Source organism: Ambystoma mexicanum, chromosome 2p (assembly GCF_040938575.1).
Source record: "Ambystoma mexicanum isolate Mex_15411 chromosome 2p, UKY_AmexF1_1, whole genome shotgun sequence".
Lineage (NCBI taxonomy): Eukaryota > Metazoa > Chordata > Amphibia > Caudata > Ambystomatidae > Ambystoma > Ambystoma mexicanum.
The window spans coordinates 103,515,539-103,528,694 of NC_090923.1; the positions used below are offsets into that span (position 1 = coordinate 103,515,539).

At 45.1% G+C, this 13,156-nt stretch overlaps 1 protein-coding gene across 1 annotated transcript in view; it reads left to right on the top strand.

Moving 5' to 3' along the window:
* The window catches only part of UQCRC1 (ubiquinol-cytochrome c reductase core protein 1), a 159,524-nt gene that overhangs the window by 123,461 nt on the left and 22,907 nt on the right, over window positions 1-13,156 (top strand). Inside the window, exon 9 of the mRNA XM_069643343.1 lies at window positions 5,568-5,728. Coding sequence (XP_069499444.1) covers window positions 5,568-5,728 — 161 coding nt within the window. The remainder of the gene's footprint in view (window positions 1-5,567; window positions 5,729-13,156) is intronic.

Here is a 13,156-nt window from a genome sequence, read left to right on the forward strand (position 1 = left end):
CACAAGGCAACTCTTAAAGACCTCACTCTTAAGACTGCTTTCCTAATAGCTATCACCTCCATTAGGAGAGTAAGTGAACTACAGACTCTTTCTGTTCTAGACCCCTTCGTAACAGTTCACAAGGATAAGGTGTTTTACGCACACATCCAAGGTTTGCACCAAAATTCATCTCGAAATTCCATGTAAACCAGTCAATAGAACTACCAACGTTCTTTCAAAACCCTTCCAGCTTGGGAGAAAAAAGTCTGCATACACTAGATGTACGCAGAGCTGTCATGTTCTACATGGAAAGAACCAGACCACTGAGAAAGACTAATCAGTTCTTTGTCTCGGTGGCAGCAGGAAGAGAAGGAGATGCAGTTTCAAAGTCCACTATATCTAGATGGATTGTTCAATGCATCACTCTCTGTTTCTCTCTTGCTAAGAGAGAACTACCCTTCAAGCCAAGAGCACATTCCACTCGAGGCACTGGGGCTTCCATAGCGTTCATTGCAAATGTTCCCCTTGAGTCCATCTGCAAAGCGGCTACCTGGAGTTCTGTGCACACCTTTACAAAACACTACTGTCTAGATGCACACTCTAGATCTGACTCCCAGGTGGGACAGGCAGTATTAAGACATCTTTTCTCTACTGTTCCTTCTCATAACCCACCGCCAACTCCGGGTACTGCTCGCTAGTCTATGCACAGCATGTGATTCTAAGCAGATTAACAAACATCAGATGACAAGGCATTACTTACCGTAAAAGCATTTCTGATGGTTATATCTGCTTAGATTCACATGCGCCCACCCTTCCTCCCCGCTCGGATGGAAGGAACATAGACACCTTTCTACATCTCTCTCTTTTCTGTACTCACTCACGTATAGAAGGCTCCCTCAGGGCAGAAAAAATACAAACAGAGGGACCTCGATGCGTGAGGGATTGTGGGTACAACGCACGTCACTATAGGGATAGTGTTACAGACACGCCTTGTCGACGTCCCCTTTTCGACTACGAAAAACAAAATGCAATACTCCACAGTGACCACTGGATGTCGGACCTATGCACAGCATGTGAATCTAAGCAGATACAACCATCAGAAATGCTTTTACGGTAAGTAATGCATTGTCATCCGAGTGCCTATTGTGTATACTTTGCATACTGCCTAACTCTTCTTGAGAGAAGTCTAACTGCTCAGCCACAGCTACCAGGTAAATCTGGGTGGTACAGACTGCTACCAAGTGGGTTTACTGGTAACACCTGTAGTCCTAAATCTTTTGCAGTGTTCCCAAAGGGAACTGCACAGGTTTCTGCCTAACAGGTAGATATGGGCCAGCAGATCATATGGCAGACATCTTGGTATGGAGTCGTCCTTGTGGCAGATGATGGCGGAAATTGCAAAACACGATTAAAAGTCTCCGACGGCTTGATTCTTGTCGTTGCGGTGAAGCTTGGCAGATGATTGAAGTATAATGCGGGCTGTGTAGAAGACGCACAATTACGCTGGTCCTCTTGGTAATGGGTAACCCACCTATTGGTATAGGTCTGTACTACACAAGTTGGTAGAGTGACTGAGCAGCGAGACTTATCTCAAGAGTGGTAAATGTGAGCTGTAGAGATTCACAAAGGACGGTATTCAAATAACACTTATACTCTGAGGTTTTCAAGTACAATAATTTAAGGCTTGGTTTTAAATAAGCAATAGAATAGAACTGGCAATATATAACAATAAAAATACATTTGATTGATATTTTATTTCTATCGCGCTCGTACACAAATGTTTCAGAGTGCGACAAGGCAAGGGAGGGGAACAGGGGAGAACAAAACAGTGATCTTACTAGGCCCAGTGACATTGAGAACGTGCAAGTGCATGGGAAGGGTGGGGAGGGGAAAAGTGCATGGAAGGGGGGGGAGAGGTGGAAAGTGCGAAGCAGAGGAGAAAGATAAATGACAATAAATAAATAATAAAGGCAACAAACAGTGGTAATGCAGCCAGCAATTTGCAAGTGCTAGGTTTAAGGCAGCAGACAGGGTAGGTCTGATAAGTGCAGGAAGGAAAAAGGGGGGGCTGTATGGGTACAGATACAGACCCCAGTGCAAGGGGTGGCCCGGAGGCAGTGCGGGAGGGTGGCAGGATGAGAAGGTACCTGGGCCCAAAAGACAGAGGGTGGCCAGGTGCGCACGGTGCCAAGAGAACAGACCAGCGGGGCGAAGGGGGAGCGAAGGCAGAAGAAAAGAAGGTCTTGAGGTGCTTCCGGAGATGGTTCTCAAGTTTTAGAGTGGCAGGGAGGCTGTTCCAGAGGGAGGCCCCAGCTGAAGACCGATCTACCCCCAGCTCGTTTCTTAGAAAAAGGCCTGACCCTGAGTGAGTTGGAGGTAGAGGAGCGAAGAGCTCGAGAGGGGAGGTATTTGCGGAGGGATAGCTGAAGGTATTTTGGACCCAGGCCCCAGAAAGCCTTGTGGACAATGCAGAGGGTTTTGAATTTAACCCTTGCGTCCACTGGGAGCCAGTGGAGAGATTTCAGAGCTGTTTCACAACACTTCCTCAGATTTAAGATGAGCGAGACAGCCAGACAGCAATTGCTAGCACCCTTTTTACACGTAATGCAATACTGAGGCTGTGGAAAATGTTAGGGAAGGAAAAACATGTGAATACTTTCCAATCTTTTCCAATGAAGTTTAGTTGGACCTTTCCCAGCAATACATGTTAAATTTATGCACCACCTATGAGGGAGGGACAGTTAAAACAAATGTGTCAGAGTCTGCAGGGAGCCAGGACAGCCAAAGTCACTTTGCACAATGTCTATGGAGCTGAGACACTTCTTCAGATCACGCAAATGTTTTGCACAATGTTAACTAATCCCTGTAGGGCCACAAGCTGTAGGCTTGCGAAGGGCAAAGGTGCAAGCAGTTACTGTAAATCCCCAGTGATAACAAACAAGCTACAGACCAAAAGGCTAAGTACCCCTTTAGTCAAGACTGTACCTTAGGTTGGAAGAAGAGGATCCAGCTGGGTTCTGTTCCTGTTGCAGTCCTGCAGGTCCTGGGTTCCTCGGTCATGGGGACAAGAGGGAGGACGTCTGGGGACTCTGAAGGTCGGCGGCAGCTTTGGGCTCTTTATAAATCAGCAGCACTTGGCGGTTTCAGCTACCGGTCAATAGCACTACTGCGGTTCTTGGACACTTGGGGGGGGCTCCCCTTGCTTCTGGGTTCCAGCACTCTGTTGTGATGGCTCAGGCTTGGGTTGTCCTGCTTTGGGAGGTTCCTCTGGATCTTCCTGGAGCTCGGGTCCGGCTTAAAGAGGATGCACTCATTTCTGGTGTTTCTGACCCCTGGCACTTTGCAGCAGCAAGGAAGTACAGCCCGCAGGTAGAGGGGTTCCAGTAAAGTTTGTCTTGGGGTCAGTTGGTCCCGCCAACCCAAGGGAAGTCGTCCGTTCTGGGCTTCTCTAGTCTAGTCTAGTCAGTCTAGCAAAATTGGAGCTTCAGCACTGCAGTAGGGCTTCACCGTGCACTTCAAGGGTCCAAGAGGTTAGAGCAAGCTTCTCTTCCAGTTTCTTCAGATGTTTCTTCCAGTGGTCCGATCTGCCTTCTGTTCAAGAGACCTTGCCTTTTATGCAGGTTTCTCCCATTCATGCACAGCCTAGCTGTCACTCACACAGCAGGGTGGCTGTCCTCCAAGGAAAGCCAGCCAGCCAATCAGCACTGGGTGCATTCAGGTAACCAAGGAGACTAAGGACTGGGAGTTTCGGGCACCTCACTCGCTTCCTGCCCTGCCAGTCACACTGGAGCATTGAATCCCGCCAAAGACAAAATGAACAAAAGGGTTAAACCTGGTTTGGCGCACAGAGTAAAACTCGAAGACCTCACAAGCAAGAAATGGTGAAAAAAAGATGACCCGGGCTATTTTGACAAAATGGGCACCCATGGGTGCAATATTGCAGCTGAGGATTCAGCCTGCGGTAAAAATGCACATTAGTAGGAAGATTAAACCACTGCCAACAGCCACTAAATGTAGTGAGGGTAACCTACATTGTTTTACATCAGTAAGTAGACAAAGGGGCTACTAAGTAACCCCCCAGCACTCCACATACAATGGGGTGTGCTGGTTCCACACAGGAAAAAGTATTGTAGATTCAATCTGTGCCCAGATGCAATTTGCTTAGTCAGGTGCACTATATAAATATCACAAAAAAAAAACATTTTTTAAAAACCGCCAAGCTGTCAGAGCCAAATAGCCAGAACAAAGAGCATAACTACGAACACTGAGCGTGTCAAGCCGCCCCACAGCTATCCTGAAGCAGTGTCTGACAACACTCGGATTTAAACGGAAGCCACTGCATTTAAAATGCAGTGTGCTGCCATAGTACTTTACAGTCAGTCCAAAGTTATAGTAAGCTATACCACCAATCACACTATGGAGAAACCTAAAAGTAGAAGACTAGGTGGGAGGTGAAAGATTCCCACTCAACGAGGCATAAGGGAAAAATAATCGCAGTCCATCAAAGTCCTAGGGTTGACAACGGGTCAGGAAGATTTATCACTGAAATGAAAATCACCTAACCAACTGTCAGTACAGCTCGTGCACCTCAATTACATCTGAAAACCTACACCAGTCAACTCTGACTTGTGTTTTCAGAAGCTGCAATGGCTTAATGCATGAACTGTAACCCTCTTATGTTCTTAGCACAGTTTGTATGAAAAAAGTAAGTTCAATCTGGCAATACATACATTTATTTTATGAAAATCAAATTTTATTGGCATTTTAGTTACAACACAGAACAGCAATAATGCATTTCCTAACATAGATACATTTCAAACGTTAACTCAAAATTGGCCATGTCAATTTCCCCCCACTGCGCCCCCTCCACCCCCAAAGTCAGTGCGCCAATTATAAAGGCACCTGCTCGATACGAATGTGAAAATGAAAAGTCTTAATACATTGGTTAATCAACCCAAGACCAACATTTTGCAGCCATGTATACATTAGCACTGCCCACTAAGACAGTCACATTTCCTGGAAAATTATTGCGCCCATTGTGTATACCCATGATTTGTTGATATGGCTCAGAACTGGAGGTGAACTTCCAGCAATGGCTCCTAGGTGGCTTTGTGGAATGTGCGACTTGCCTCAAAAGGACTATCCTAATTTTACTATTCAGGTGAAGGGGCTTTTGTGAAGCCAAGCATCATTACTTTCTTGGGGGGTGTATCTTTCTTCTCTTGGCCTTTCTCCTCTGTTCTACTTCTCCTCTCTATTCTAAGAACCCTCTTTGGCCTTTGCCACTTGTTTATCCAGACATTCGGTTAACTTGAGTATTGAGGATTTTTACTCTTAACATGCACTCTGCGTCCTGGATAACTGACTGTTATCTAGCATATGAACTGCATCTGGCATCCTTTGACACCTGACCCCCCCCCACCCCAATGACAACAAAACATTTACTATAATTGGCTGCATTTCAATTGCTGAATTACTGCTTTTCATGGACTATAGATCTTGTGTCGTAGCAGTTTCACAACTGCAGTCTTATTTTACTTTTTGATATGTTTACTTTGGTAAATGTGTTACATGTCGCTTCCTTCCAGAACCTTTCAAGTACTCTGGCCAAATATGCAGCAGAGTCTAACCTATGTCAAAGTTTTCAGACATTTAACACTCGCTATTCTGATACTGGACTGTTTGGAATCCATTTTGTGACTGATAAGCACAGTATAGAAGACATGCTGCATCATGCTCAGGCAGAGTGGTGAGTTGCAGAATACGTTTAAGTACTACATGTGTTTTGTGCATTAATCAAGCGAGCATTGCTTTCTGAACGTCTTAAAACATCACACATCACAAAATGTACTTGTAAAAGAATGCCGGCATCGATAGTTTGCAATCTTTTAGTTTTTTGGTCTTTTTGGCTGAAATGTTGTTTTTCCCTGACCAGAAAGTGGGCTCTTCTAAATGGGCCTCACTTTCAAAATAGTCCATGCTAAGAAGTGTAGTTCACACGTTTACTGAGCCCTGTCGACTGCAATGTTTTTTGGCAACATAGCAGCCAAAGAGTAATATGCTGTCCTTAAACATCCTCATTGAATCAAATTAAATCTGTCAGCCATGGACTTCCTTTAAAAGTCATAGCCACCTGTTCAAAATACATTTAACTCCATAACCTAATTTGTCTGCTGACAGCTTTAGCTGCCTGTTGGGGAGAATTCTCAAAATTGTGCTAACTCCCTTCTACCTTAGAGACCCCCAGCACTTTTTGCTGGACTTTAGGGCTTTGAATTTCTAACCTGGAGAAGCGTAACCTGTCTCCCACGCTCATGTGTTTTTTATTTTTATTTTTTTATCTGAACACTGCGTTCCTTTTGGTTTTGCAGTCTGACCAACTCCACATGCATCTTTTTACATTGTGAAGCACAGCACCTTCAATGCAGTGACATAGGGAATTACTGTTTCCAAGAACAGTGAAGTGAACTTTTTACTTACATTGTAACTTTCTAGACCCAGCACACACTATCTTACAATAGAGTGCTGGAGGTATCGCTACATAAGATTCCCAACAAAAATATTGCCGTAGATATGGCCGTTTGGTTCGCCATAGGCGATATTTTTGTTGGGGATATTATGTGGGAGCAGGGCTTGTGGAGGTGTCCCCCGCAGGGTCCATGTGCGAATTTCCGCGATATTTTTGTGGAACCGTGCTGGAGGGGTTACTTAGTATCCGCTTTGTCTAGATTCTCATGTAACGTTTTTGTTAAGCTTTCTACAATTAATGGCTGGGGGCAGTGGTTTACTTTTTCCTATCATTGTGTTTTTACTGCAGGCTTCTTCTTTTTTGCCATTTCTTGTTGGAAAGTTCCTTCTTGAGATTTACTCTGCGCGCCAAACCAGGTTTGGTCCCTTTGTTCGTTTTGTCTTTGACGGCATTCACTGGTGAAGGCCACCTCTGGCTCCAGTATGTCTGGCAGGGGCATGTCTGGCAGGGGCAGGAAGTGAGGGAGGTGCCCGAAACTCCCTGTGCTTAATCCCCTTGGTTACCGGAATGCACCCAAAGGTGGCCGGCTGGCTGTCCTCTGAGGACATCCACCCTGCTGTGAGTGACGGGTTGGCTGCAAATGAATGGGAGAAACCTGCATAAAAGGCGAGGCTTTTGGCTTGGAAGACAGTCGACCACTGGAACGAATGAATCCAAAAAAGAACGGAATCCAAAGAACAACAACTTGGAAGAGATGCCTGCTGCAACTCCTGGAACGTTGGTTTGCCTGGTGAAGCCCCGCTGCTGTGCTGAAGCTCTGAATTCGCCTCGACTAGAGACGCCCTGCAAGGACGGCTTCTCCCCTTGGGACCAATCAACCCCAAAGTGAACTCGTCTGGACATCCTCTCGGAGCTGGCAGTACTACCATTGCTTTTGCCAGGGAGAAGAACACCAGACTGAGTGCATCGCTTTTAAGTCTGACCTGAGCTCTAGGAAGGTCCTCCAGACTCCCATGAAGCAGGACTGACCGAGCCTCAGCCACCTCAACAGAGTACTGGACCCAAGATGCAAGGAAAGTCCAGAGTGGTATCCGAGAATCCGCGGTGGAGCTATTTGCGAGAGACGCGAGGAGCTGAAACCGTGAAGTGCCGCTGATCTGAAGTTTGCCCGTTGCTGCTGCCGACCTTCCATTCGCAGTGCAGGAGTCCCCAGGTGTCCTCCCTCTTTGAGGCCCAGGAACACCGGACCTGCAGAGCTACACGGGAGCAGAAGTGCAGCTGGATCCAGTTTTCTTCTAAGCAAAGGTGCTGTAAACCTCTTGTTGTGTAGCCTTACTAGTGCTCAGTGGAGACTTGTCTTGGTTGCCATTGCAGAGTTGCTTGCAGCTTTGCCCCCCCCCCCCCCTCACAAGCCTCCCAGTTTGTAGCCCTTCAAGTGAATCTTATTTCTACAAACTTATTTCTAAAAACATTGTGCAAGACTTTTACTCAACTAACATTGGCTGTCCTGGCTTCCTGCGAGACTCTTCTTACCTCTGACTGTGCTTTAGCCTTTACCACTGGAAAGGGTGAATTTACTTTGCATTGGAGGGTTAAAAAAATGACTTACTAGTTTATGAATTATTTGTTAACTTTTGTTTTATTTCCATATCTTTGCGCCAAACTCGGTATTGCATCAATGTCCACAGTGTCCTAGCTATTTAAGTCACCTGAAGGTGTAGGAAGTGTCCGTGTGCCATCCCCATTGGGTATCATCAGATTTAGAGAAACTAAGAGCGTGTTTGAAGTGCATTTTGTGTTACATGTCTTCGATCCCTTCTGAAGAAGGCTTATGTACTGTTTAATACATTAATACATTTTTAATCAAGCAACCTTGAGGCTAAGTGTTTATTTGAATAACTGTCACTGTGAAACTGTGTTGCAACCTTACAGCTACATTGACCCCCCTCTTGAGTTGAGCCTGGCTGCTAAATCACTATACCAACTTGTGTAGTAAATGCTCATACCTAAGGTTGGGTTACATAACTATTGAAAGAGGACAAGGCTGGTGCAGTCTCCCACAGGGTACTGCAAACAATCTTGCCTAACACTGCCTTTAAAGGTATATTTGTTTTGATATAGCTGCTGATGGTGAAATAGCTGGAACGACTCAAACGAAATCTGTCATTTTGTTGCTTACCACCGGACCTGCAAGGGAGCTATTTATTGTATTGCTTGGAAGCTTCACAAACATGTGGTGGGCAGTGCACAGAATGCTTTATCTGCTTGTAAGCTTCAAACCCTTTCCCAGGCAAACAGGACGTGTAACCCTCCTAGGGTTGGGGTAGGATTTGGGTGCTTCAAAGTGAAGGGATTTCGTACCAGGAAGAATTTCTAGAGTCCTTTTTTGATATAAAGCAATCTGGGCAAAGGGTGGAGGACAGTGTAGAGGTCCTGCATACTGGGAAAGTGGCCAGCCATATGGGATTTGCCAAGCACTTCCATCCCAAGACCCCTCATAACTTCCTAAAGTCCAAGGGATTTGACATCACAAGGAATATTCTGTTAAAACAGCAAGGATTGGCCCCTTACAGAAGACTTTGAATTGACCAATCCGCTTTGGCACAATGACAACCTCAGTCTGTAAGCTCCCCCTCCCCCCTGTCCTTTTAATTGAATCATCTTTGAGACTCCCCTTGCATCATCCAGATTATTTCCCTGCCACAGAGGGTTGCCTGCTAAGGTGGCAATCCCTGCAAGGGTCCTGTCAACTTTCCTGGCGGGGAAGGGTAGAAAAAGAAATCCTTTCCTTACAAACTCTGCAACAGTACCCCATGGATCAACAGAAATTGCCTTTGGCTCTGTAATTTCAAGCTGCTGCCAGCAGCTGTAAGGGTTATGAATAATTTGTACCTCTTTAAAGATAGGTTATAAATAACGGACTTGAGGACCCAGAGGTTTCAAAGTGCGGACCCTGGGATCGAACCTGTGTTCCTCCATGTCGTCGCCAACTGAGAGCTACACTGAACCAACTTTGCCACCTCTTCCAAGTTTTTTGCGACACAAACCGTTGCCCCATGATGAACTGCACTGGTTTGTCCATTCGTGCCTGGGCACTGCTCAATCTCCACTTTCTTCATATCGAGACCCCAATAAGCCTTCGAGCCACACATACTTGAACATTGTCTGCCGCAAGCTAAATGGAGCCACAAGTTGTTGCCACTTGTCGAACCACATCGCTTTGTTGAATTCAGTCAAGCAACTGGGTGCACCAGACAGCTTATACTTGCAGACACCATCTAGACCCTAAAAGAAGTGGCATAGATTTTATGGCCCTAGTGACCTTTTTTAAGATCCTGAACTAGTTTGCCTTTTCTAAAAGACTTTTACCTGCCGACTCCTGCTCAATATCTAGAGTTCCCTTTTCTGTGAAAGTCTACATTCTCTGCATCTCATTGCGGGGAGATTCTTAGTGTTTTTAATAGCTTGTATGCCCTTTTAGCTAAATAAAAGATTTTGGGATTTTAATTTGTGTTGTGACAGTTTTCTGAAGTCCAGTATAGCAATTCAACAGACAGTACAAGACTCCATTCTTAGTATAAGGCTGTACCCCCCTGAGTATATGGTAGCGTAGACGGAGCAGCCAGGTGTATCTTGGGAGGGAGAGAGGGCTGTAGGAAGGTACAAAGAACTTTAAGGATACCAAGGGTTCTACAGAAACACTGACAACCCGAAGTAATATAAAATCTAATGTTTATTATAAATTCTGGTTAGTCCAAGATAAATCTCGGGGTGGTAAGTACTTGGTCATAAGATTATAAAACCTTATAAAAACACAACACGATGCTTGAAGGTGTACAGACCAAAGCATAAACCTTGTTCAGAAAACTAACCATATTTCTTGGCAAGTCAGACCTCATCAAACATCTTTAGTATAGGACACACCTATCATGGGGAATAAAACCATAAGTTACTTTATGATTACCTTCAGTAACATAAGAGAACCTGTAAGTATACTTTTATGAATTGTGGAACACTCATTCAAGGAACCGTAGAAACCTATGATCACATTCAGGGTAAGTTTATACTAGGTGAGTAAGACCTTTTTGGTGTAATATACAATTAGTTGCTTTTATGCTCAGTGGAAAACAGACTAAGGTGAGCAAGAACTCTTAATTTAGGATTGCACCAGGCAGACCGAGGTCAGCTACACCTACAGAACACTTTTTTTAAGAATGGCACACCGCTATTCTAGGCAGGTAAAACCTAATGTTGTAATATACTATTAGTTGCTTTTCAGGTTGGTGGAACACAGACTAAAGTAAGCAATAACTTGTTTTAAGATGGCCCAAGGTAAGTAAAACTCACACTTTTAAAGGAGCTACCAGCAACTTAAAGTTAGGTATAAACCTAAGCCTGTTTTAGCATCTGTATAAAACAGACCACGGAAAGCAAAACCCAATGACTCCAGTGACTCCATGTTATTCTAGGAGTGACTCCCATGTTATTCTAGGTAGGTAAAACCCAAGGCAGACTTAATTTAACAGGCTATACAATAGGTCATGGAAATCAAGACCCAGTTGGTGAATTTACCCACTAATACTATGTAAGAAAATAGTTCAGGGAAGCCACCAGCATTACTTTTGAAAAGAGGCACAACCAATTCACAGGTGAGTAACATAACCTTACATAACATTTCAGAGTGGCACAACACACATTCAAGTTAAGAACTTTTGTAACTGCTCACTCAGTTACCTACCAACTCATGTACGAGTAGGTAAAAGATTAAATACTTCTCTTTTCTAGGCAATAGGCACAATCCTTGGAAGGTCTTTTCCCTTATTCTTGGAGCATGAGTGTTCACAGTGGCGAATGAGGGTCACTAGGTCTCTAGTTTCCAACAGGGAATTCAGGAAGGCAAAGAAGTAGCAAAAGACAGAGTTCCTAAGGAAGACCAAACAGGTAAGTATTACACTTAGAGAGTTTGAAAGGGTGCAGGGATGTCTGAAAAGACACCCTGGCAGGATTCCAGCCGTGGGCCTCTGTGAACTGGTTGAGAGGACTCCAAATCACAAACACACCCCAAAGGTACACGGGAATCACAAAGGCTTAATGTAGGTAAACGCCCCAGCCAACACAGTACCTCAGCAGGGAAGAGTTGCAGCAGGGGAGACTTCAGGATCTGCAGGCAAAAACCTGGTTAATTGATTCCTTTGTCATAAAGCCAGAGACAGGACTTTGGAAGGGATTTTGCAGCAAGGACCAACCGGGAAGGCTCCAGGCAAGAGTTGGATCTACTCAGCCTAAGAGAAAAGAACTCATGATCTTGATGCCATCATATTTTTCGAAATTAAGTCCTATGCACCGCTAACCCCAACATCATAGCACGCAACAACAGACTTGCCACAAGACTCCATCCAAAAACCAGCAGGCACTCTGCCAATTACAACTCCACAACCCAGGAGCCACCAAAGACCCTCAACAAGCCTGATCCACGGCCCCGGCCCCTTAAAGGAGCCCTACTCAATGTCCGATCCCTGGCGGCACACCCTACTGAAGTGGCCGACGCCATTTTAACTAATGATCTTGACTTCCTTGCCTTAACGGAAACGTGGTTACATGAGGCATCAGGACCATACCTATCTATAGCCATCCCTGCCAACTACTCCATCCTCAGAGCTGATAGACCTAACGGTAGGGGAGGTGGCATAGCATTCATCTCTAAATCACTACTTGACTGCAGATCAGTCTCCTCCTCATCACTTAAATCTTGCGAGTTACTCAGTCAAGTTACAAACCTCTCCCACAAGTACAATCACACTTTACCTTATCTACAGACCACCAGGCCCACCTGGAGTCTTTGAAGAAGATATCAGGTCGCTCATTGCCGAAACCTCCAGGCTGCTAGCACAATCTATTCTCCTTGGCGACTTTAATCTTGGCTACAACGACCCGAACGACGCCCCAGCTACATCACTAGCAAACGCTCTTACCAACCACGGTTTCACTCAACACAGTACCTACCCACTCACCAGAATTATAGATTGGGTGGCAACACTCCACTACAACACCACATGCAGTGACCCTCAACCCCTCACATGGTCAGACCATTACCTTACCCCCCTCGAAATCAACATCTATCAGGTAGCTCCCAAAAAATGCCATATGGCACCTGCCTGCCTGACCAGAAACAAACATAACATTACGGCCGAGGCCTTGCTACCACTGGTCCTACCAGCCCTAAACGCACTACCGGCCATGCTGAACTAAATCTACTGGTTGACACCTTCAACAAGTCCATGGCCAATGCCATCGATACCATTGCCCCCCTGAAACTACGCAAAAGTAAACCAATAGCCCATTTAAATTCGTGGTACACCCCAGAACTTAAACTACTCAGGAAACAGAAAGCTAAACTAGAACTCATATGGAAAACTTTCCCATCAGTGGAAAACAAATCCAACCTCCGGAATACATCCGCCCTATACAAAGGAGATAATTTGCACCATAAAAGACGCTTAGAACGTCAGGATAGATCAGGCAGGCTCTTCCACTGAAGAACTCTTCAAAATTCTAAAGGAACTAGAGAACCCAAATCCACCCACAGACACCTGCATAAAAGACTAGCCTTGGTGCACCAGCATCCAGAACGCCCTTAACTCCAAAATTGTAGGACTCCAAACTAAAATTGAGGACAAACGCCAACAACTCTTTAGTAGTAATTTACCA